Here is a 24,092-nt window from a genome sequence, read left to right on the forward strand (position 1 = left end):
TGTGTGGTAAGGCTAAGTTGTACACCCCATGTGCTTTTTTTTTCTATGATAATCAGAAAAACATCAAGTTTTTCTGGCAACGTGTCTTTCAGATCCTCACTTCCTGAACAATAAAGAGATGTCCGATGTGACCTTTTTGGTGGAGGGGAAGCCTTTCTACGCCCACAAAGTCCTGCTTTTCACCGCTTCCAGCAGGTACTTAAAAAAACTGCTTTCAGAGAGTTCATACATGAAAATGAGGACTCCATGAAGGCTTCGGATGAGTTTTACTGTAACAGCGATGTAATGTTGCTATTGTATGTAACATCTTGTTGATCTGTACAGTCTTCTTCCATCTATTTCTCTCCAGTGTCAGGTTACCTTGATGACAACTACTCAATCGCTTCATTAAATGATTGGGGGGAAAAAAGGACATGCCGCTTAAAATGCAGCAAAAATATAAAACATACCCCTTAATGCAGGTTCTTTGTGCACACTCCCCCTATTTTAAACTGCTATATATGAATAAGGTTCTTTCCCATTCAGCAAGCGTTCAAAACACGAGTATGCACCAAATATTAAATTATAGTACGGCTTGTCTTTCGTGGCCAAGGCTGCTATTTCTCTCTTTTCACGCCTCTGTCTCTTTTTCTTTCTCTCAAGGTTCAAATCTCTGCTGGCAAACAGACCTTGTGGTGAAAACACATGCATTGAAATCAGCAATGTCAAATATCACATTTTTCAGGTAATTACTTTTAGATTTTTTGATAACACGGAAACCACACCTTCAGACTCCTTTTTCTTTTTTCTAATTTTATGCTTCATATCTCTTTTTCTCTTCTCTTCCTTTCAGCTGGTGATGCAGTATTTGTACTGTGGAGGGACAGAAGCTCTGCACATCAGGAACACCGATGTCATGGAGGTGGGAGTTCACATGGAAAATAAACTTATGGGACAGTTTATACGTGAATTGATAAAATATGATGAGCCTTGATTAATCCCACAATGGGGATAGTGTGGGAAACAACAGTAGAAAATACTAATAAATAAAAAAATATATAAATACTGATTCTTCCATATGTGAATATTTAGATAAAACATGGAAAAAAATCTTTTAGGTCTGGAAAATAATATTTCATATATCAGCAGCATTGCACAGATTCTTCCATGAGTAGAAAGACTGATATAAGAAATACTGATGTGGCACAGATCTTTTTTCTAAAGCGCAAAATTCTTCCATAAGTACAATTTTGAGTTTAATTGTGAATATTGCAGTATATTTCATAAAAAAAATCAAAAACTATGAGCTTTTAACAGACTTCTTCTTCCATGAGTAGAAATACTAGTATAGAAAATACAGATACTGCACAAGTTTTATTGACAGTGAATAATTTGTTAATATATTGCACTGAATTTCTTTTTTTGAATACGAATATTGCATCACTTTTCTGTGAAAATTGCGCTCATTTACCTCCTGAATTGTTCGCCATCAAATACAAACCAAAAATCTGAGTTTTAATTTGAGTTTAAATGTGTATTTTTTTTTTTTTACAGCTTCTATCAGCCGCCAAGTTCTTCCAGCTGGAAGCGCTGCAGAGGCACTGTGAGATCATCTGCTCCAAGAACATCAACACGGAAACTTGTGTTGAGATCTACAACCACACCAAGGTAAAGGAAAGGAAGAATCAGTGCTCAGTATAAGGCAAGCTGTACTGAAAAATGCCCACTAAAATGAACTTTAAGGTTAAGCAAAAATAAGGGATGATATTGGCATAAAAATATAATATCGGTCAAAATCATTATTGTTGGTTTTTTTGCTTATCAAGAAAACCGATAAATTAATGCCTTCAGAATTGTACAGTATAGATGTCACACTGTAGTAGACTCATAGAGGGAGGGAGGGAGATTGTGAACTGTTGTTTGTGACAATTTAAAAAAAACAAATATGGCATTTTTTTCCATAACTTAAGTTGAAGATTTTTTGTTTTGTTTTGCAGTGTTTACGTCTGGAAAGCCTTGTTGCATTTAAAAATGCATCCAATGGGGCATCACAATAAAATCAGGCATGATGTGTTAATTCCATGACAGGAGATATGTGATGTTACCTAAAATTAGTTAAATAGCCCACATATATCGGCATCGGTTGATATTGGAATCTGAAATTGAGAGTTGGACATTATCGGCATATCAGTTATTGGCAAAAAAAAGCCAATACCGGGCATCCTTGGAAAAAATGGTAATTTCTTTGAAAGGTGCAGAAGAACCTTGCGATGTGCAATCATATTCGCACCTTTTTCTTCCCAGTTTCTTGATGCTCCAGATCTTGCGTCTTACATAGAGGGCTACTTCCTGAAGAACATGGTGATCCTGATCGAGCTGGAGCCCTTTAAACAGCTGCTGTACGATGCGCCTCCAGACAGCCCCGGCTGCGACATCCTGCAGGACCTGGAGAAAACCCTCGCCAACCGCATCCAGTCCATCCACCTCTCCTCCTCCAAGGGATCCATCGTCTGAACTCCTCACCTTTCAGGAGCAGGGAATATTTATTGGAGAGGACGGTCAGAGACACGACACTGTATTGATACGCGTCTGAGACTCGCGGGCTGTCCAGTTATGATCTTTGTCTCTGTGAAGCTCATCAGTTGCTAATACGCTTCTTTGTTATCTTAGCACAGATGGTTCCGAGTCTGTCTGTCTGCCTTGTTGATATATGTCTACTAACATGACTGTCATAAGATAGCTGTATTATGCCACAGTTTGCCAATAACATATATTACTGTAACAAATATCCCTTGTTCAGCAAAGACTTTCTCAGCTAAGAGTACACTCTGTGGAACTGAGCGGACCAGATGGGACTACGGAAACTCAGAGGAAGAGTTTTAACCAACCTCAGCATAATGTGATAAGCCATCATCGTCTCTCCTGGTTATGAGGAAAAACTGCTGCCTTCATGTTAGCGGTTCATTTGCTTGAACATCTGGACCTGTACAGAGAAGGTAATTTGTATATTTGTCATTCACTTAGATCTGACTCTTACTCTTTCAAGCCAGACAAGACAAGAAACTGTAATGTGACTGAAGCTTTGGGCAGCCGAGTGGGAGAGAGGACTTCCTCCACTTACTGTGTAAATATTGTTCATAAAAAAACAGAGCTATTGATAATGTAAGTTAATGTATATATCCGCAGATGTTTTCTCATGTGTCTTACTGTTGGATATTGCTGTAAAAACTCAAAAAGCTCATCTTTTATGTATCTATGTTTAAATGTTGCATGTCGGAGGGACGGTTTGTTTTTCTGTCGTTGGGGAGATTCCGTCGAGGAGCAGCTTTCACGCCTGAGAATAGTTTCTGTCATCAGCATGGGTCACTATGAATGTGTCACAGTCAAATGGTGTCATTATTTTGTGTGTGAGAGGCTCCGGGCTTGTTCAGTCCTGAACTGGGAACATAATGCTACCAGCTGTTTTCCAAGGATTGTGAAACCACATATATGTGACTTGATCTTTCCTCTATAAAGATTAATATAAAGAACACACTGAATTTTGCTCGTAGATTCACCTGGTGCAGTCTTTGGCTCTAAAACACCTGCGACCGGACATCGATAATTCTGTTTGATGTGATCTTTTTGAAGACTGCCCTGTTGTTATTTCGTTTTCCACAGATTAAAGGCTGGATCTCAGCAGGTAAGTGGTTTTAATGTAGCTATCAAACGGATACATGCCAGTGCAGTGTTGGATAAATAGCCTGAAATCAGTGACAAAAAAGAAAAGACCTTGAACAAGTTCTTTATTCATAACACACTTATTTTATGGAGTTCCTAACCATGTGAAATGTTTAACTACACCAGTCAGTCGATTAGTTGACTACTTGTGGAATAAACAATAGCTAAAGCGTCTTAATGAGCGCCAACAAAATCCTCTTCCTTATGGGAAATAAAACCAGTTTGTTTAAAATATCTAACTGTGATTTTTCTAACAAATACTGCAATTTCTAGTATCATTCTGTAAAGCTTTAGTTCAACATTTACCATGTAATAGATTCAAAACATGTAATGGATCATACAAATATTACAGTGCCTATAAAATGAATTCATCCCCTTCTGTTAGATTTTACCATTTATTGCATTTTATCCTGAAATCATGATCAGTTTATTTGAAGAAAGGCCACACAATTACCCAAATGAAGATCATCTTTGTGCAGCAAATGTGACCTAAATGACTGTACCTGTATCTGGAAGGTTCAGTCACTCTTGAGTCAGTATTCATGGCTAAAACTACATAATATCAAATCAATGGCTGTCTCAACTAGAAAAGCATTCAGAGAGCGCAGAACTCCGCCAAGACTGTTCATTCCCTGACCTTGCACTGAGCACAGGCCTTTCAGCACAGTTAGTCAGAAAATGCTAAATATGTTGATGTTTGCAACATATCATGGTATTTAGTTTGTTTCAGATTCTAGCATATGTGCACTGAAAGGCCCAGGGTGGTCTGCCATGTTGTACCTTCATGTTTTTACAGAGGCCAAGAACCACAGACTGTGAAAGATGGATGTCTGAGCCTGAAAAGTGCATTACACCTGCATTCTTTCAAATAACCAGTAGGGGGGACTCCTCTGGTTTTAAAATGGTATAATACTTGATGAGAATGCAACCTTAATTCTCACTTGATTTACTACCTCAGCAAACATTTTCCTAAAGAGTTTATGGTCTTGATCGCTGGTCTCAAGACTATTTGAACACAGCATGATGTTAATTTAGTAAATTATTGTCCCATTTATAGTAAAATAGATAACATAGCAGGGTTTGTTTTGGACTGGTGCTACACTGTGATTGACAGGTTGCTAGTTTGAGAAGTGAAAGGTACCAACAGCCAAATGCTAACCTCTAGGTTTCTTGTGACAATGTGGTGGCACATCTTTTATGTACAATTTACACCAAGTATGAACAAACCAGACCCTGGCTCTAGAGAATGCCTTTAAAGTTCCTTGCAAGTTTACTATCTGCAACCTCACCATTCAATGCATCAAAACAGCGTGCAGATCGGCTGGAAGTTCAGTGACTGGAAGACACAGACAGAGAATGGGACAAACAGGCAAATAGAAAGTAAACAGAGTTAAAGTAGGCACCAAAAAACACAAAAGAATCAAAGGCATGTGAGAACAGACTTAGCCTTGTTCTTTTCAAGTCCACTGTGGTGCAAAAAAGGGTAAAAGCAGAGCCAAAGTCAATGTGTGTGGTCAGTCGGCACTGATGATGCCAATAAGATGCTGCTGGAGAGAATTCCTCTCACACTCCTCAGGCAGATATGCATCGCACCAGTTTAATATGAGTGTCAAGACGTTCCCTGGGACATTAAATGTTGGCTCTTAGCAGCCAAACATGAGGCTAATTTTCATTTTCCTCGATGCAGGTTAAATGTCAAAAGCAACACAATACTCAAGATTTTTAAAAATGTTTATTAAAGCGTACAGCCTTTCAATTAAATCACTGGGTTTAATATTCAGATGATGAATTGTGTCACTTCCAATCAGTGTTCTGCAGATCTTCAGCAGCTCCTTAGAAACTGTTGCAAGAATACTTGACTCGCTTTGAGTGTGTACGGTATTTGCAGTGTGTGTGTGTGTGTGTGTGTGTGTGTGTGTGTGTGTGTGTGTGTGTGTGTGTGTGTGTGTGTGTGTGTGTGTGTGTGTGTGTGTGTGTGTGTTGGGCGGAGACATTAGAATGGCGAGGGACGGGGTGACAGCAGTTGTTCAGGAGTCGCCATGGTTACCGCCGCCCAGGAACAATGTTGAGCCGAGAATGCGCCGCTGTGTTAAAGACTGAAAGGAATCCTGAGGTGCACATACGTGTACACAATCAGTACACACACTCACAACATGTCATGCAACGGGATTTTACTCCTGAATGAGCAGCTGGGAGATTTCTTATTTGAAGCAGAAATTATCCATCATCAGATTAGCTGTGTCAGGACAAGAGGCCCTGTGAGTAAGCCGTGGAAATGTCTCTGTTGCCTCTTCTCTAAAGCACCGCTGGGCATCTTAATTTACTGGGCTGTGAACTGCAAGTAAAGTAACATAGCAGGGAAGTTGTGCGGGGAACACCGCAGGGGGACGCATTCAGCAACAAGTGGGGAAAAACCAACTGTTTTTACCTGATGGAGTTTATGTAATTTTCTCACTGTGGACATGGAGAGACTAAACACATAACTTGTGTGTTGTCATGTGTCTCAGCTCTGAAGGCCTATTGTTCAGTCCTGCGAGTGGGTTGACGTGCATGTGTGTGTGCATGAGCAAACGGGAGGGTAAAATAGGGGTGTTTGCCCTACTAACTCTGCCCCCAGCGCGAGCCCCTTCATCCTCCCCTCGTTGTCATGCACAGGCGCTCTCCCTTTGGCACAAAGTAGGCTGGCAGCACAAGAGCCATGTGTTTTAGCTCCACGCTTTGAAGGGCTCAGAAAACTTTTCAGAACTGTTTCTGAGAAGCGTCGTGTAACGAGGGAGAGAGAGAAAAAAGAGGAGGAGGAGAGTTGGGGGAGTTGAAACGGGGTGTAAGTGTTGGGGAGAGAGATGGGGAGCTGAATGAGCCGCAGACAAAAATAAGCTGCCTTCCAGTGCAATGATTTGATCGCAGTTGTTGAAGGAAATCTTTGTTGGACAGCAGCTGTGGAGATTCTGCAAGAGACACAACAATAGGTGAGTGTAGATGTGGGAAAAAGAAATAAGAGGAAACTGGAATAAGTGTCATTCTCATGGCTTGAGCGGACCAAAAAGGAGGGGGTTGTTTTTGTGACCCTCCATGATTAGTAGCCTAATGGCTCACTGGCTCTGGTTTAATGCCCTGTCATTGATTTTTACCGGAGAGCTCTGATTCATGTCTTTATTTTGAGAAAACAAAACTTACTGGACCTCATGTAGATTGGAAAAAAGTAATGAAACATGTTGAAAAAGATGAACTCATTGGAATTTTATGTTGTTGTTGTTCAATTACTTTCCCTTTTCCAGAGGGTGTAGTTGTCACTTTTGTGTTTTCAACTGCTGAAGTTAGCCGCCAGCTGTTTCAATGATGCAGCGTGAGGAGCTGTCAGCCAGAGAGGAGTTCACCTACAGCCATGTGCCCACTCTGGAGAGAGGCGGCGGGACACTGGGACGACGGGGCGACAGGTCGATGGAGAGGAGGCCGGACAGAGGGGAGCGGGATAGGCCTGAGCGGGACAGCTACACGGTGGACGTGAGGGCCAGTGACCTGCAGCTGGCCCAGCCGGAGCCTCTAAAGCACCCCTGCTTCAGCTACAGGGCCTGGCTCTACAGCGTCCTCATAGGGGTGAGGGGAAACATGGAAGGGTCAGGGAGGGTCACAAAAGAGGCACACTGCAAGATTTGGTCCATAACGCCAAAATTTAAAGGTTGGGGTGAGTCTTTGTCAGATAAAAGAAGACCCCGATCTAGAAATTTTGTGTGAAAAGTTGCAAGAAATCTAGTTTTGTGCTTCCACATGTACAAAAAAAAAAAACTCTCCTGGATGGATGTGATGAGGTTTCTCCCTGTCAGAGCTTTAAATGTCAGCAGTTTGTCTTTGATGCTTGTGTATTTTGTTACCTCTTTCCCTTTGCATGTATTTCTGAGAGGAATTCTTGCACCTGTTCAATGCATTTCTGAGAATCTGTAACTGTATATGCATGCATGCCTGTGTTTCTACGTGTGTTTGTTCTCAGGGCAGTCTGCTCATCACGTCTGGTTTCTCTCTGTACCTGGGAAATGTGTTTCCTGTTGCCATGGACTACCTGCGCTGTGCTGCAGGCTCTGTAAGTGACCATCACAGTCACCTTCATATGCTAATACTGCCTCCGCTTCTATTCCACCTTAACGAGTTTATACACATCGTCTAGATAAGACTGCCGTGTCAAAATGGCAGTGACGTCTAATATTCCAACAGCTTCTACTTGGTACATAAATTAAGCAGTGCGTCTGTAACACAGGGCATCCCTGCAGCCGTAGCCAGCTTCGCTATTGCCAAGAACAGACATGTTGCAGTGAGTAAACAATGAGCACACCCAAGGCAAAACAGAGAATTATGTTTTAATGGATTTTTAATTGAGCTTCTTTAAAGGTACTAATTAAGGCCTTGTGTTTTGTCCAAGGTTTCAGATTTCCAGGTGGTCTACGTCTCAACATTTGCTGTGACGACCACCTGCCTGGTTTGGTTTGGTTGTAAACTGGTCTTAAACCCTTCTGCTGTCAATGTAAATCCATTTTAATTCTTCTTTAATGAGAGCTACCAATCATTTGGCTGCATTTAAACAAGTTTTTCCTCAGAATAAAGGCTATTTTCTCTGCTTCCTTCAGTCTGAATCTGTTGTGTCTCTGTTCTTCCTCTCCTCCTCAGATCAACTTTAACCTCATCTTGATGATTTTGCTGGAGGTGTTGATGGCTAGCACTGTCATCCTGTCAGCCCGCTCTGCAGAGGACTGCTGCTGCCACAGGAAGGTATGTGTGAGCCTACTTGAGTGATTGATTGCTTTTGTTCCCCCGTCTGATGCCTCACCTCCTCTTAGTCTCAGTGTAGCTTTCATTCTCTCATCCTAACCTCTCTCAGTCTTTCCCTCCATCTTCTAGCCGGCGACATATGACAGACCTGTGGTTATTAAACCTGCAGTGTTCCCCACTCGACTTCTGAAGGCATACTCTGTGAGTAGAGTTCTCAGTTTTGATGCATATGATGCTGCCATCTGTTCCCAGTATGTCTAATTAGGAATCAAATGCTTCCAACAGGTGATTGAAGTGATCGTGGGAATCTCCGCTGTGTTTGGAGGCATCATTGCGCTCAACATGGACGCTCTGCTGCCTGGCCCCTACTTGTCTGTCACGTTTTTCTGGATCCTTGTGGCTGTAAGTTTCCTCAGTGCAGCCCAATTGTTGTTTTTGGCACATATGGGCAGCTCAGAATGATGAGATGCAGTCAGATAGTGACCTGATCACATAACTTTGGATCTAATCCTTTGCAGTGTTTTCCCAGTGCCATCGCCAGTCATGTTGTGTCCGAATACCCCAACAGGTGCCTGGTGAGTACAGAGAAATGATGCAAATATTTGGCACACAGAGAAAGCGCTCATTAAAGAGTAAATGTGATCAATAAACTAACATTTTAGAGCTGGATTTGAGCTTAGTCATGCTGTTCTCCATCTGAATTTTTCCATACCTGCTCTACTACAGAAAGTTAATTAGGATGGATATCTAAGTGTCTCCCGAGGTAGTATAATGTCACAGCTCCTCATACCAGATATATTGCCTCTTTCTCTTGGATTTTTTCTTGTTCTTATGTCTCAGTTCCTCTTTTTTTCCTTTCTTCTCGGTATCTCTCAGGTGGAGGTGCTGATTGCCATCAGCAGCGTGACGTCTCCCCTGCTCTTTTCAGCCTCCGGCTTCCTCTCTTGCAGTGTGATCAGCTTTATTGAAATCTTCTTGCATGATGTGCCGACGGCTAAGGTGTGTTTAATGAAGTGAAAATCCACCGGTTGTGAGCAACGTGCACATTTTCTAAGTGTCACCTTCCCAGCTTTGACCTCCAGTCTAACGAGAAACACAGGAACAGGATTCTGACAAGTTGTCGAAGTGACTCATGAAACATTTCTGAAGAATAATAATATAGAGAAATCAGATTTGTTCCTTAGGTTTGTCATGCATGAGAGCCTGGATCTCTAAATCTGTGTTTTCAAGATTATCATTGCTGCTCAACAGTTTCAATACAGAATCACTTAGAATCAAAGGCTTATTTCCCTTTCAGCGTATGTACCACCAGATGGATATGTTAGCAAGAAAAAAAGATTTGCACCAAAGGGGGTCTTTAAAATCATCATCTAATTTCATCTGTATGTGTGTCTGTGTGGTCCAGCAATCCTACGACATCCTGCTGTTGATTCTGATGGTGCTGCTGCTGGTGCAGGCAATTCTGACTTCGGCCACTGTGGTGCACTGTGCTTCCTACAAGAGTCAGCTCCGCATGGGGGCTCCAGAGTGCGAGGACGGCATGCAGACCCCCAGGAATTACTGTGAGGTATGGCAGGTAAAAGAAGGAGTTCTAGACACAAGCTGACACGTCTTATTTTCTCCAGAAAGATGCATGTAAATTTGTTAAGGACCAATGATTCATTGCTTTACCAGATGTTCCCAGCAGCTATAGTGCACATAAATGACATGTAAACACAATGGCATAAAAGTCAATGAACTCGTCATACATGCAGAAACGATTTACGGTACTTCAGTGTTTTTGTGATCTTTTCTCCTCTCGTCTCTTACTTTCTCAGCACCAATCATCCAATGGAACACTGCAGGATTTTGACAAAGACAGAGCCTGGAAGGCAGTTGTCGTCCAAATGGCTCAGTGAGCAGCCCCTCGAAATGTGTCGAGAAGTGTAAAAAAGAAGGATGAAACAAACTCTGAAAGCTGCGAGCACATGAGTACAATCCTAAGGAGAGAGAGTAAAGACATGGAGGAAAATGGGAAAGAAAGAATCAAATTTGTTTTTCATTAAGATATTTGCATAGATAATGCTTTGAGCACCTTGCTTTCATGTCTGTTTTTATGGGATTTTATCATCGTTCCCTGCTGACTACAGTGACTGGCGATGTTATCTGATGAGGGAAATCCGACTACATTATTGCACTGACATCATGTACAGTAGCTAAAATGAACAATCATGTGAGCCGCTGTTCACTAACAGAAAAAAAAAATCTATTTTTGTTAGTTCTTTACTGTAAATGTGCAAAGTTTAATTCATTCTGAATTTAAAGAATAATGCAGTTTTGTCAGCAACACCACCAGGGTTGTACTGGGTCAAAAAAAGGATTTGTTTATGTATAAAAACATAAATCTTTTCAGTTCAAAGAAAGTTATTTAAAATTCATAATTCTTGCTCTTTTTTGCTACTTTTGCTTGTTTGTCTTTCATATTATGCTGACAGTATTCCCCAAATGCAAAACTCATGAAACATATTTAAAACAGCAGCAGATTTCCTCTCTAAAATGTGAAGTCAACGCTCTCTTTATTGTAAGTTACATTTTGTACACTAGTTGGCCTCTTTGTGTCTTCTTGTGTGGTAGTGGTTAAACAAGAGAACTGACTTTTTCCTGCAGATATTCAGTATTAACTGATGTAAGGAGTCGTAATGGTATTTTTTTGTGTGTGTTGAGAAATAAAATGTCACCATCTGTATGCAGAGATGTGTCTTTAACAACTCCTTTCCTTGCTGTTTGTTCCTGATAGGATAAAATATCACAGACAGTTTATGTGGCAGGACAACAAACAAGGCAACAAATATATTGCCTGTAAAAATGATTTACGCCCCTTGGAGGTTGTCTCCTTTTATTGCTTTTCAACACTGAATCATGGTCAATTTAATTTAGCTTGTTGGGCAAGAATTTACAAAAAGGACTCCTTCATTCATTTCATTTCAAAGTGAAAATAGATTTCTACAGAGTGATGCCAATAATCAAAAATATAAAAATTTAAAGTGACTCACCTAATTCAACACAGGTGCAGCCAACTGGGGCTACAAGTTAGATAATTAGTGAAATGGAGATCATCTGAGTGACTCACATCTGTATCTGGAAGGTCCAGTCACTGGTGAGTCAGGACTTTTGGCTATAACTATGCAATGAAAACAAAAGAACACTCCAAGTAACTCTGGTTAAAAGGTTATTGAAAAGCTTGAAAAGCATCATTTAGGGGATAGATGAAGGATAATTTCCAAGTAACTGAATATGCCTTGTAGTACAGTTAAATCTATCATTAACAAATGGAAGGAACATCGCACGTGTAAATCTGATTAGAAAAGGCCGTCCTCAAAAACGTCAAGAAGAAGACAAGTGAGGAAGGCCACCAAGACACCTGTGACTCCTCTGAAGTAGAAGACTGCATACAACAACTGTAGCTTGGGTTCTTCAACAGTCAAAGCTTTTTTTTTGGAAGAGCGGCAAAAGGACACTTGGTCTTCACTAGAGTTCACCAGAAGGCATATATGAGACTCTGAAGTCAACTGGAAGACGTTTCTTTGGTCTGATGAAATCGAAACTGAGATTTTTGGCCATCAGACTGGACGCTATGTCCGACAGACACCAAACGCTGCACATTATCACCACCGCCGTTCTCACCGTGAAGCATGGTGGTGGCAGCATCATGGTGTGGGGATTCCTGTAGGCAGGCTAAAATGAATGCTGCACTGTATGGAAATCCTGAAGGACAACCAGATCCATTTTCCACAGAACTGCGACTTCCAGCAAGACAATACCCCAAACATACAGCCAAAGCCACACACAAACAGCTGCAAGACCACAAGATGAATATTCTGGTGTGTCCGAGTCCAGACCTCAAACCCATGGAAATTTGTAGCTGAACTTGAAAGAGCTGTTCACTCACAATCTTTGTGCATCCAGACCAATTAAATTCTCCACAATTCAATGCTGAAAAGCAATAAATAGGGAAATCCTCCAAGACTTTCCATAGACAGTTTGAATGTGACTCCATATATAATAGTTGATAATTATCATAGTCAACATTTCTGCTGTTTTCAGGCCTAAAGTCAACATGTCCGCCTATAACCAAACACCACATGGCATTTTTACAGAAAGATTATTCTAAATATTATATATACAATTGAGTAAAATTGAAATTCAGTTATTTATAAAGATATTGTAATAAACCTGTTGACACTTGACTCACACTACTTTATATTAAATAACTCAGAAAGCCTTGGAGTCTTTTCAGTCTTTTCTTCAGGAGGAAATGACATCATGTGGAGCAGCTCATGTGATCTGAAATTAAAACCCGTTAAGCTTCAGCGGCCCGTATTCGGGCCGTTTTGAGATGTGCATCAGCATTTTTCAAAATTTACTGAAGCTACAAACTCGATGATAGAAACATTATACACCCATGGAAAGCTTAGATTCTCATGAATCTGCCGGTATAAACCACTTTCAGATGTGATTACCACAGCGGGTAATATAAACACATTTGTCCAACAAACAACAAATCACGTAAACGTGCACAACTCACCTTTGAAGGTGCATAACTGGTCACAGATGAAAATATTCCACAAAAAACGCCCATAATCCAAGCTAGGCATCCAGACAAAACAAGCCAGTAAAATATTTTGTCCAAAACATGTCTTGAAATCAGTAAATAATCCTCAAATAGCTTGTCTTTGTGCGCGCACACGTGGCACTGCGCGTCCCATACTCCCTGTATATCTCTTCATATCTTTATGTAAGTTTATGTAGAGACATTTTTTTAGCGAACTATTGCTCTCAAAATGGCGGCTGAACTCTAACCTTCTGATTGACACCTCATTTCAATCAATCAAGTAACTTTGGTCGGACTTCCAGGGCCAAACAGCCAACCGTTGACGAGAGTGACAAAAACGGACCCGACCACATTTCCTTGGTTACGGCTGAGCAAATCACGTTTGAGGAAACTTTTGACTGACAGGTCTTGTAGCCAATGAGCTGCTGAATAGCAGGCTATAAAAACACAGGCTCTTTCCAGCAGGGCAGTGTGAAGTTTCACACCTCTCCTTCTCTCCCCCCAGCTGTGTGTGTCTCTGTGTCTGTGTAACTGGTCCACACTGAAGTTGTATTTGAGTGTTTTTTTGAGTTGTTTTTGAGTTTTTGGAGTGAAAATAATGTCCAAACAGACTGAAAATGGAAATATACCATTGTGCCCAGGGTGTGCAAAATTGACAACGCCTGGGCATAGCCCTACACATACATGTGTGAAACACTCATTTCTTGTAGTATTGCTATAAAATTTTTACCTGAACTAGGTAAGACCCCAGGCTGTTGCCCTTTTGTGTTTTCAAGCTCTCACAGTGCTGCCACACTTATTTTCAGGTGTTTTATTAGGGAAATAACTTAGGCGAAAAAAAGTCCTCCTAATTCAGTGTGTTCCAACATAAAATACTCTGTGCCAGTAGCACTTACAATAATTCTGACTGCACTGGGTGAAAATTCAGATTGTCAGCTTTCAAATGAGACCTGAACCATGCATGTACTCCAAACAGTTCAAGAACAGCATTCAATTTACTTTGCGTACATCTTCATTAGAAATTTCAGGCGAAAATTGACTGAGAGGTGATTTTATAATGGGGAACTTAGTTGAAACTTAGTTGAAACTGATTTCTCAGACACAGATACAATTTGTTATTTTCCATCTAAAATTTGATATATTGCCAAAAACGAAATATCTGTCATGATTATCTCAACTTAATAAAAAGAACACAATCAAAACAGTTTCTGAATAAGCTAATTTTAGTATTGTTTAGCTAATTAGAAGGTGGTTGTTATTAAATTCGGACGGTTATTTAGTTGACATGTTAGTGAAATCCAGTCATTTTTTATTAATAAGGGATTGTTTCTACAATAAATAATGATGGGATCTGTAAAGACATGATCATAATGAACATAAAAACATTAGGTTTTGTTTACTTTTAATAAAAATGTATGCAAGATAAATCACATGGACTTCGAAAGCCCCTTCAGTTATATATTTGACCCATACATCTGAATGTGTAGACTACATGATTTAAATTTGCATGCATATTAACTGTGAAAACAACTGCACCCCTGCTTTCTTGCCTCTTAATGATAATGGAGTTCTCATAATTGTTATACTCTAATTTCTTATTAGCTTCCTTCATTTCCTTCCTCTGGTAATTTACTGCCATCCCTCCACTCCATTCTCAGACACCGTCCATCACATAATAAGAGCGATCCATTTCCCTCCCTCATGCATAAGAAGAACCAGTGAACAAACATATTCTGCATACAGACTTTAATGCAGTCATCATCAGTTTAAAACAGTGCGTGCATGCTGTTGATGTTGTTTTCTTCACACCACAGTGCCAGGAAGCTGCAGATCACATCTTGAAGCTGAACATCACCGACAAGAGAGAGAGAGCGAAAGAAAGAGAGACTATATTTGGAAGCAGACGTGGTGAGGAGCGGGTTTCCTAACCGGCAGAAACCGGCTGGAGGAAAAATTGACTTGTGGCTCGGTCCAGCCGGAGAACATCGGGGGCGCGCCGCTTATGCGCGCTCACGGGGAGTCGCGGCCACAATAATCCCAGCAGAGATCAAAAGAGAAACTTAGATGCACTGAAATCTGTGAGCACATGACCTAACAAATGTATTATCATCATTTAAATGATGCTGTTTTTCTGCAAAAGCCTTTAACTTGTAATCCTCTTTGCAAAGGCAGGCCCGTACATTAAATAAAGCCCCTTCTAGGATCAGCAAACACTTCAGAAGTTCCCTTCCATGCCTCCTGAGACCAAGATACTCGCCACACCCAGGGAGTTTGAATGACATGCATCTTTCCCATTCGTGGTTTGCATGTGTCCGTGGCCAGTCCCACAGCCTCAGATGATGGGCAGGTTGGATAAACCTATCAATAGGAAAGAAAAAAGCCTTGTGGTTTGGTTGTACACTGAACAAATGGAGGATTTGAACAGTAGTAGCCGGTCTGTTGCTCCTTTCACAGCCAAATCCTTAAGTATTATGATGCTAGAAATATGATGTACAGGTTTTAACAGGATTTAATTACCAATTATATCATATTAAAGCCATCATAGGTAACTGGATTTGTAGGATTTCAGTGGTAAACCTGTGGAAATGATTATATAATTGGCATGATGTCGATTCTCACTATTTCCAGCAAACCATCTGTCCTCGCAGAGAGGGAGAGAAATATGATGGTGGTGCGATGGACTATATAGAATATTAATCTGTTATCTCATCCCCTTGTTTCTGAGGAGGAGGCAGGGCAGGGAGGGGAGAGGTTGGAGGGAACCGAGGGAGGGGAGCTGGAGGGGGGGAAAGGCGGAACAAACCGGTGTGCTCGGATACATGCTGTAGCTGCTCGCCCGCACTGCAGATTAACTCTTACCGTGCCGGGAGATGCAGCGACAGACCTGGTGAGTGAGATTTTTTGGATTATTTCCCCCCTTAACTGTTTGCACATGGCTCCCTTTTGTTTTCAGCGGAGAAGGGAATGTGGCGGTGCGGACAGGTAGACGGGCTGATGCAGGTACTGAGGGTCTCTCGGAGCTTCACACACACACTCCTCTCCTCACACACACCGGATGGCTTCACTTTAACGTTCAGAAGCTCGTCTGTTCCGGAGCTGTCCGCCGCTCAGGTGCTGAATCCGATCGTCATCTGCAGGCAGCTGCGAATCACTGCAATGCAATGTCTCTGCCGGGAAGTGCTGTCCTCCTGGTCGCGATCCTCCCACTGTCCTGGACCTGTTAGGAGAAGCCTCCAACAGCGAGCTAACTAGAACATGGTGATATTCTCAACACAAATGCAATGTTCCCGCTGTGTTCCCCTTTGTACTGAGCAGTGAGGACACCTACTTTCTATCTTCTTCATCTTCCTCATTTTCTGAAAGAATCTATCTGTGGATCGCTATCTGATCACATCTGCTCTCCCTCAGTGTCTGAGAACAAGTGTCACCTCCATCCTGAAAGTTCTCTCCCTCCTCAGCCATTATCTGATTAATAATGAATGAACAGGACTCCTCTCTCCTCCAGCTTTTGTGCTGGAGCCGAGCTCCATCTCTTTGTAGCCAGGCTGAACCGCTCATAGCCAAGCATGATGCTGTAGCAGCCAAGGAATGTGGGATTCCCTCTCTAAACACTGGTAGCATTGCCCAGCTGAGGGGCATAATCTGCTGGACTGGAGCGGTGCCATGGCTCACAGGCGGCAGTGCAGCCCTCCAAAGTGTGCTGCTGTGCCTTTAAATTTAAATTATGCAAACTTTACTTCTCTGATCTTCTTTGAAATAGTCTTTGAGGGTGTAGATGAAGTTACCCTCGCTGTCACCAGGCAGTGTGTGGAGAGAAGAGTGCAGTCCCACGAGGAGCATCTCCATGATGTCATCATTAATGTGTGCAACCTTGAATATTGTTCGCTGATTCAAAGGAATCCTCTCCTAAGTCTTCCCTTTACTCAGGAAAGCACATATATATATGAGGCATGCTTTATTCATAGATGAGTTCTGTTTCTGCAAAATGAGATGAAAGTACAGGAGTGGCAGTGAGAGAGAGAAGAAGGGAAGGCGATGAGGGAGGTTGATGGTAAGGGGTGATGTATTCACACTCCTCACGAAGGACATCCACATAACCTTCAAGTAAAACGCAGCAGGCTTTGATCCCCCTGCATGATTATGGTGCTGTACATGCATACGCACACATTCACTCTCACCGCGACATCCCACTGATGTCACTGTAAAATGTCTGGGTTCACCTGACATCCTGGTGTGAACACACTGTTCCACTGAGATAATGACCCCCAGCGGTCAAGCAGGAAGCTGTTCACTTTCTCAAGACAAACAGAACATGTGTCCAATTCAGAGTGAATTCTGCTGTTAATCAGGCTGAAGTTAGCAGAGTCCCCAGAGTAGAAACTAACCCTTTGGTGTCTTTGTTGGATCAAAGGCAGAAATCCCTCTCAGATGTAACGACATTCTCACACTTCACCGGTCAGAGAAGGAGGCTTAGTGGTCCTCAGCCACATGACTGCAGTTAGAGGATGACAGATGGAAAAGGTGTGAGACGGAATTCAGACTGTGGCTCTTTTGTGACACATTCCCTCTATCCATTCTATGTTCCTAGAAATGACTTCTTACACCATACTGTAACTTTTATAAAATGCACACACTGTTTTGCCCTTAACTGGTTTATTACTTTTTTTCAGGGAAGGACTGGTCAGAGGTTCTCCTGACCGAAGCTCAAAAAACAACTGCTCAGCCTACAGTCACTCTCCGTAGGGCTCGCGAGACCACCTCCTAAATTCAGCTCATTCCTCAACCTGCCAGGCAGAGTGTGTGGACTGAGGCCAGACACTGTAGAGACAGGAAGAAACACAGGGATGCACACCGAAGAAGCTGAGTGAGGAACATTATGTCTCTTCTACAACAAGGGAAAAGCTGCACACAACTCTAGAAGAGTCTGAGCTCTGAAAACCACCCAGTATGACCCAGTACTTCCCAACACATGGTGACAGGGGCTGAATCTGGCCACATATTCCTGGGCCTGCATGCAGGTATATGTGTGTTTGTTCTGAGAGTGTTACACCTCAGCAGGGAACGAGTGGCCTCCTTTCCAGCTTAGACGGGGGTGTTGTAGTGTGCGTCCTTTGTGTTCCGGATGCAGAACATCCTCGATCAGAATTTAGACATGGCCACAGCTCTACTCGCAGGCGAGAAGCTGAAGGAGCTGATCCTGCCGGGCTCATCTCAGGATGAGAGGGGTGGAGCGCTGGCTGGCCTCATGGTGCAGCTCAAACTGGAGCTGCCCTTTGATCGTGTTGTTACTATAGGGACGGTCATCATCCCCATCCTGCTGGTCACCCTCGTCTTCACCAGAAACTTTGCAGGTGAGACACTCAACCACTAGAGGGGGGTCACTGCAAAAGCTACATCAGCTGTTTGTCCTCACATCATTTCAGAACAAGGCGCTGTTTGTTACAGACTCTAGCAAAGGGTTATCAGGATTTTGGAACATGCACATAAACTGCACTGCAACATCCACACAACTCAATGTTCATTAGTTACACACGCAGAGCTTTTGTGTCTTCTTAGACAGAAGACAAAAAAGACATTAAAGTAGATAATGAGGCAGGCAAGACAAAGGAGAGGAGCAGAGAGAGAGGACTAGAAATGCTAGAGATGAAGGAAAACAGACCGGAGATATGAGGGATGAGACAGGCTGTTGGGCAGTGAAAGAGGAAGGTGTTTGGTTAGAAGGCAGAGTGGAAGCAATGAATCGGAGGGATGTTAGTTCATTGCTGAGTCAGGCTCTCTGCAGCATTTAACCAGCTGGGACTGAGCATTTAACTTTAGCAGCAGAACAATGTGGGTGGCCAGACAAGTTTAACTCCTTACAAGGTCAGCGTTGTGCCTTTTGTAGCTGTAATGTCACAAGCAAAAATAATAAATGCTTAAATTACAATTCTATTATTCAGAAAAACATCAACCCCTTATTAAAAAAAAGCTGTTAAACCATTGATAAAATCATCTGCCACGGCACTACGTTCTAAATATCAAAAGTGGACTTGCTGTAACCCTGAGCTTTTTTGACTTGCACATAGTGGACACAGAGCTGACAGACTTTCACAGGAAAGGATGTTCTCACTCTGTCTGAGCCTGGCAGACGTCTCTCTCTTTTCAAAAAGCGGTGTGAGTCGGATCAGAGACACACAGCGCCTTGAATGAAAGATGAATGATTCTAAAAGATGCTCAGAGATACAGTTCTCATTAAGATGAGGAAGATACAAGATGTTTCCTCGAAAATATGAATGGGTTGCTGAAATGACCAAATTATTTAAGCACGTTATTCCTAAAATAGTCTGTTTTACATGTCTGCAGCATTTCACAGGGAATTGCTGTGGTTTTCACTCATGATATTCACGTGCATTTACAGAAATTTCAGGTATGTTTAGCTTTTTCCGTGTTCAAATAAGTGGCGGAGATAACATTGTTGAACTGTATCTGTTTGTCCAAAGTCTCACGTGTTATTTATTCAACTGGCCACATGCTGCCAACAAAATCTGAGAACAAAATGTTGCAAATAATGATGAGACCCACACTGTAGCATTCTTTTTTTTTGGCTATTACAATTATAGAAATTATGTTATGGGATAAATATAAAAAATGTTTAGACTAGTTCTTTCTATCTCTGTTTTCCTCAGAGGAGTCCATATACTGTTACACACCACACAACTTCACCCGAGACCAGGCACTGTATGCGAGAGGCTACTGCTGGACGGAGCTTCGTGATGCTGCACCCGGAGTGGAGCCTAACCTTTGGCCTTCACTATTTGAACACAAGTTCCTGCCCTATGCCCTGCTGGCCTTCGCTGGAATCATGTACATTCCTGCTTTGGGCTGGGAGTTTCTCGCCTCGACTCGGCTCACTTCAGAGCTCAATTTCCTGCTTCAAGAGATTGATAACTGCTATCATCGAGCTGCTGAGGGCCGAGCCCCAAAGATCGAGAAGCAGATCCAGTCCAAGGGACCTGGCATAACTGAGCGGGAGAGGAGGGAGATCATAGAGAATGCAGAGAAGGAGAAGAGCCCCGAGCAGAACCTGTTCGAGAAATATTTGGAGAGACGGGGCCAAAGTAACTTTTTGGCGAAGCTTTACCTGGCACGCCACCTGGCAATTATCTGCCTCAGTTCCATCCCCATTTCCTACCTGAGCGCCTACTACGCCCGCCAGAGGCAGAATGAGTTCACCTGTGCGCTGGGTGAGCCCCCAGACATTAGCAGCTATGTAGAGCTGAAGCTCAGGGTTAACTGTAAGCTGCCTGCCGTGCAGCTGCAGCGCATCATGGCGGCGGTGGATATAGCTCTGCTGTGCACCATGAACCTCATCATCCTGGTTAATTTGCTGCATTTGTTTGTGGTACGCAAGTCCAACTTTGTATTTGACAAACTGCACAAAGTTGGCATCAAAACACGCCGACGCTGGCAGAAGTCTCAGTTCTGCGATATCAACATCCTGGCAATGTTCTGCAACGAGAACAGGGACCACATCAAGTCACTCAACCGGCTGGACTTCATCACTAATGAGAGCGACCTCATGTATGACAATGTGGTCAGACAGCTGTTGGCTGCGCTTGCACAATCCAACCATGATGCTACACCCACTGTGAGGGACTCCGGGATACAAACGCTCGATCCCAACATGGATCCTTCTGATCTCGCTGTCGGAGAGATGGGAGGGGAGCCGCTGGTCATCAAAAGACCCCGGAAGAAGATTAAATGGATCCCATCCTCAAATCCTCTCCCTCAGTCATTTAAGGTAAGCCCTACAACAATCTGTCCGGTTTGACATTACTAAAAGCAAATTGAACCATCTAAGCTCAACTGGTTGTCATCTAGAAACAGAAAAACACCATAAGAGCTTGTTCACTGGGGCAAAGCAAACTGAGTAACATTAACTCTTGATGAGAGCCTCTTTCTCTGAAGAGGCAGAGGAAGTGGCTCTCATTTTGAGCTTCTAAAACATGCAAAGCACTAATGCTATTTTACCGTTTTCCTTTTCCCACCTGTTTAAACTCTGATATAATGACTTATTTTTGCTTTCTGTCCACTGTAAAGGAACCTCTAACTCTGACACGTTTGGAAAATAACACCAAACCTGAAAAACCCAAACCACTCAGACGCAAAACAGTGGCGGACAGTTTTATTGCACCACTTCTGGACAGCAAAGGCACACAACATCCTTCTACAAAAGGTATGCAGCACTCTGAATTAAACTGTTTTAATCAATATTTTTCATATTATAATGGATGACTGCGTGTAATGGGAAAGAAATTGCGGGTATCGACAGTGTTAGCATCACTGTATATTGTTTACCTCACTTTTAGAGACTGCAACAGACTGTTTTGGTTCGTTTTATTCTCTTTCATCTTGTCAGTATTGATGCAACAGGCTGCTCAAAAATGCTCTGATGAAGTCACTACAATCTGCCTGACTGCCATGAAACAGCAAATAGACACATTTAGACATGAGATAGTGAAAATAATGAAACAAAGGCTAACATTCTGACCAGAAAATCATTTTCAAGAGTTTTAAGTCCACTGGTGCAATATTCTGCCTCATTGTCAGTCTGACTGTTTGTTTTTATTGCAGATTTAAGTGGGATAGAGAAAAAGCACACACGCAACTTCTCCCTGGACGTCCACCCGTACATGCTGACGATCCGTAAGCCCAAGGTGGAGGCCACAATCACAGAACCTCTACCCTCAGAGCACAACATGGATGCAGTGTACCTTGAAGGCACGCACACTATTGTTCACGTGTCTGGTGCCATTACAGGTATGCCTCATTATGCTCAGCACCGAATTCACTTGGACAATGTCTTCCTGCAGCTTATCATGTCTTGTTTGCACTTTCAGAGACTAAAGTGTGCTCTCCAGAGTCGACCAACACTGCCTTTTCTACTGTGACCCTGCCCACCACTTCGTATGTAAACGGAGTGAGCCCCAACCCTCCCTCCAGCGAGGATGCCCTCAGTCCCAAGTCCTCCCCTCCACAAGCGGAGCCTCTTGCCCCGATGGAAAACCCCGAGTCCCAGCCGCCGCCCCTGACCCGAGCCCCCACACACCAGCTGCTGAGTATACACCACACACTCTTTGAGGAAGACGAGGATGAGGAGAGCAGGAGGGGCCGTCTAGCAGCGAGGCCGGGGGAGCTCATCGCTGCTGGAGAATGTTAAAAAAAAAAAAAAGAAGAAGACGAAGCAAAGCACAGACTGAGATTTCTTTCCCTGACACTGCACTCTACGCACACGACCCTCACGTGGATCACCTCCGACCAACAGCCGCCTCTACTCCAAGAATAACCTTCTGTGATGGGTGGATTCGGCCTACTCGACTGGCGAGGAAATGGCATGGAAAACTATTGTGGTTGTGAGAAGAAAAAAAGAAGCAAAACTGAACTTTGGAGAGGTTAAAAAAGGCAGAAATGTATTTGCAAGCGTTGACCAGAGTATTTCTGTGGGAAATGATGTCACATTCATGTCTCAGGATGACTGTGTTCAGCTAAATCATCCACCAATGAAACCAGCAGTGATTATAATTCAGCAGGGTGCTACAGTGCAGGGTCAAACTAGCTATATCGAAAAAGGGAATAATGACACGATGGATGGCGATGAGAGACAAAGTGTGCTTTCTAATAATAATTTTTAAGAATGGCAGACACTTTAGCGATGCGGGACTGCATTACGGCTTCTAAACAAAATGTATTTTAAACACATGATAACGCTTAGTCCCTTTATCCCAATAACCAAGTAGACAGGTAGCTCATGCAATACAGTCGTTGGGATCTGCACAATTAATATGCAAAAGATCACAATATATTTGTGGCAATAATGTATGCGCTTGCAGCATCATATTTCACGGAAAGCTATACATGTATAGACACTGTAGATGAGTCAGTGTTTGTGGGGTGTTTAAAATAGAACACATGGCTTGTCATCGCCCTTTCACCATCGCTTAGGAACATGTATCGGATCTTGACTATATTTGCACGTCATGAGTATTAGGGTAAATTGGCATATTTTATAAAGGGACAGCAGACTGAAAGAAACTGTCAGATGAGTGTCACAGATGAAGGACGTTGTTTGACATCCAGTTTTACACAAAAAAAGGTAGTTATGTTGATGTGTACGTAACGAGTTGAGCTGGTAAAACTATATGGCATTTTATGTTCTATTGGCTTCTCGTGGGAGTGCCATGATGTGAAGTGAATGAATTGATAAGTCAATATGAAGGAGTTTGTCATCTGCTGGTCTGACACAGGTCTGAATTTATGTCTGTAAATCTGCCCTGTTTCACATATTTTGCTAAGATCGGCTTCACCGCCCAAAAAAAGAACAAGAAGAAAAAAAGGATAAAAAACAAAACAAAAAAACAATTGAAGGAATGAGTAGTTACAATAACTGGTCTGGTAATCTGTAGTAAAACCAAGCATATAAGGTATAATTGCCCTTTTTATACAGGGAACGAGTCAGTGGACAAGGGGATGGGTGCCTGCCACAACTTTTCCATACACATATATTCTTGCAGCTGCATATAAGATCACAATAACTTCAATAAAGAAACTTTCTGCACTGACTGAAACACAAACACGACATCTACTGTAGAAAACGTTAGTCCTGTTGTCAGGGGCCTACATATGGAATAAGTAGACCTATGCATACCACACTCATCTTTCCTTCTGGGGCATTAAAAAGAAAAAAAAAACACACACACACTCCAATTTTCCACTTCAGATTAATTTTAGTGATAATCCATCTCTATGTGCTGGCTCAAAATCCCCTTGTTAGACTACTCAAGCACACAAAAATGCATCCCAAAGCACTTTAAGACTAGTAGCACTAGTGTGTGTGAGAGCATGTTGTAACACAGCTCTGCTTCTAAATGATTTTCTGTGTTTGATTTTCACATTGGAGACAAAAAAACAACCTCTGGCAGTCTGAACACTAGTAAACACGTGGAAAAGAGAGTCCAGACTTTGATTGTGAAATGTTATAATGAAAACGAAATAAAAACAATTT

General features: G+C 42.4%; 3 protein-coding genes and 1 long non-coding RNA gene across 10 annotated transcripts in view; 3 read left to right on the plus strand and 1 right to left on the minus strand.

Annotated features, from left to right (window-relative positions):
- btbd11b (BTB (POZ) domain containing 11b) overlaps positions 1-3,523 on the plus strand; it is an 89,453-nt gene extending 85,930 nt beyond the window's left edge. For both annotated transcript variants that reach the window (XM_022189616.2, XM_022189617.2), the window contains 5 exons: positions 93-195; positions 643-724; positions 833-901; positions 1,534-1,647; positions 2,284-3,523. In XM_022189616.2, coding sequence (XP_022045308.1) covers positions 93-195; positions 643-724; positions 833-901; positions 1,534-1,647; positions 2,284-2,493 — 578 coding nt within the window. In that variant the 3' untranslated portion in view covers positions 2,494-3,523. The remainder of the gene's footprint in view (positions 1-92; positions 196-642; positions 725-832; positions 902-1,533; positions 1,648-2,283) is intronic.
- A 2,854-nt stretch (positions 3,524-6,377) lies between these two features.
- Positions 6,378-11,191, plus strand: mlc1 (modulator of VRAC current 1). Of its 4 annotated transcripts, none has more exons than XM_022189618.2 (12): positions 6,378-6,668; positions 6,978-7,296; positions 7,688-7,777; positions 7,952-8,005; positions 8,114-8,215; positions 8,359-8,460; positions 8,590-8,661; positions 8,746-8,862; positions 8,979-9,035; positions 9,337-9,459; positions 9,866-10,036; positions 10,278-11,191. In XM_022189618.2, exons 2-12 carry the CDS (start codon positions 7,036-7,038, stop codon positions 10,356-10,358), a joined length of 1,230 nt encoding a protein of 409 aa, XP_022045310.1. In that variant the 5' UTR covers positions 6,378-6,668; positions 6,978-7,035; the 3' UTR covers positions 10,359-11,191. The 4 variants fall into 4 exon arrangements, with proteins under 4 accessions (XP_022045310.1, XP_022045311.1, XP_022045312.1 ...); XM_022189619.2 differs by having other exon boundaries at positions 7,017-7,296; XM_022189620.2 differs by having other exon boundaries at positions 7,021-7,296.
- A 3,589-nt stretch (positions 11,192-14,780) lies between these two features.
- LOC127535070 (uncharacterized) lies at positions 14,781-16,785 on the minus strand. The gene is made up of 2 exons (XR_007943718.1): positions 15,911-16,785; positions 14,781-15,409 (listed from the first exon to the last, which is right to left on the minus strand). It is a non-coding gene; the product is annotated as an uncharacterized LOC127535070 (long non-coding RNA).
- Positions 15,797-24,040, plus strand: panx2 (pannexin 2). Of its 3 annotated transcripts, none has more exons than XM_022189623.2 (6): positions 15,797-15,938; positions 17,722-18,402; positions 19,717-20,831; positions 21,131-21,266; positions 21,665-21,850; positions 21,931-24,040. In XM_022189623.2, exons 2-6 carry the CDS (start codon positions 18,174-18,176, stop codon positions 22,248-22,250), a joined length of 1,986 nt encoding a protein of 661 aa, XP_022045315.1. In that variant the 5' UTR covers positions 15,797-15,938; positions 17,722-18,173; the 3' UTR covers positions 22,251-24,040. The 3 variants fall into 3 exon arrangements, with proteins under 3 accessions (XP_022045315.1, XP_051807904.1, XP_051807903.1); XM_051951944.1 differs by lacking the exon at positions 15,797-15,938 and adding an exon at positions 15,989-16,051; XM_051951943.1 differs by lacking the exon at positions 15,797-15,938 and adding an exon at positions 16,789-17,572.
- Positions 24,041-24,092: the final 52 nt, after the last annotated feature.

This window comes from Acanthochromis polyacanthus, chromosome 8, assembly GCF_021347895.1.
Source record: "Acanthochromis polyacanthus isolate Apoly-LR-REF ecotype Palm Island chromosome 8, KAUST_Apoly_ChrSc, whole genome shotgun sequence".
NCBI lineage: Eukaryota > Metazoa > Chordata > Actinopteri > Pomacentridae > Acanthochromis > Acanthochromis polyacanthus.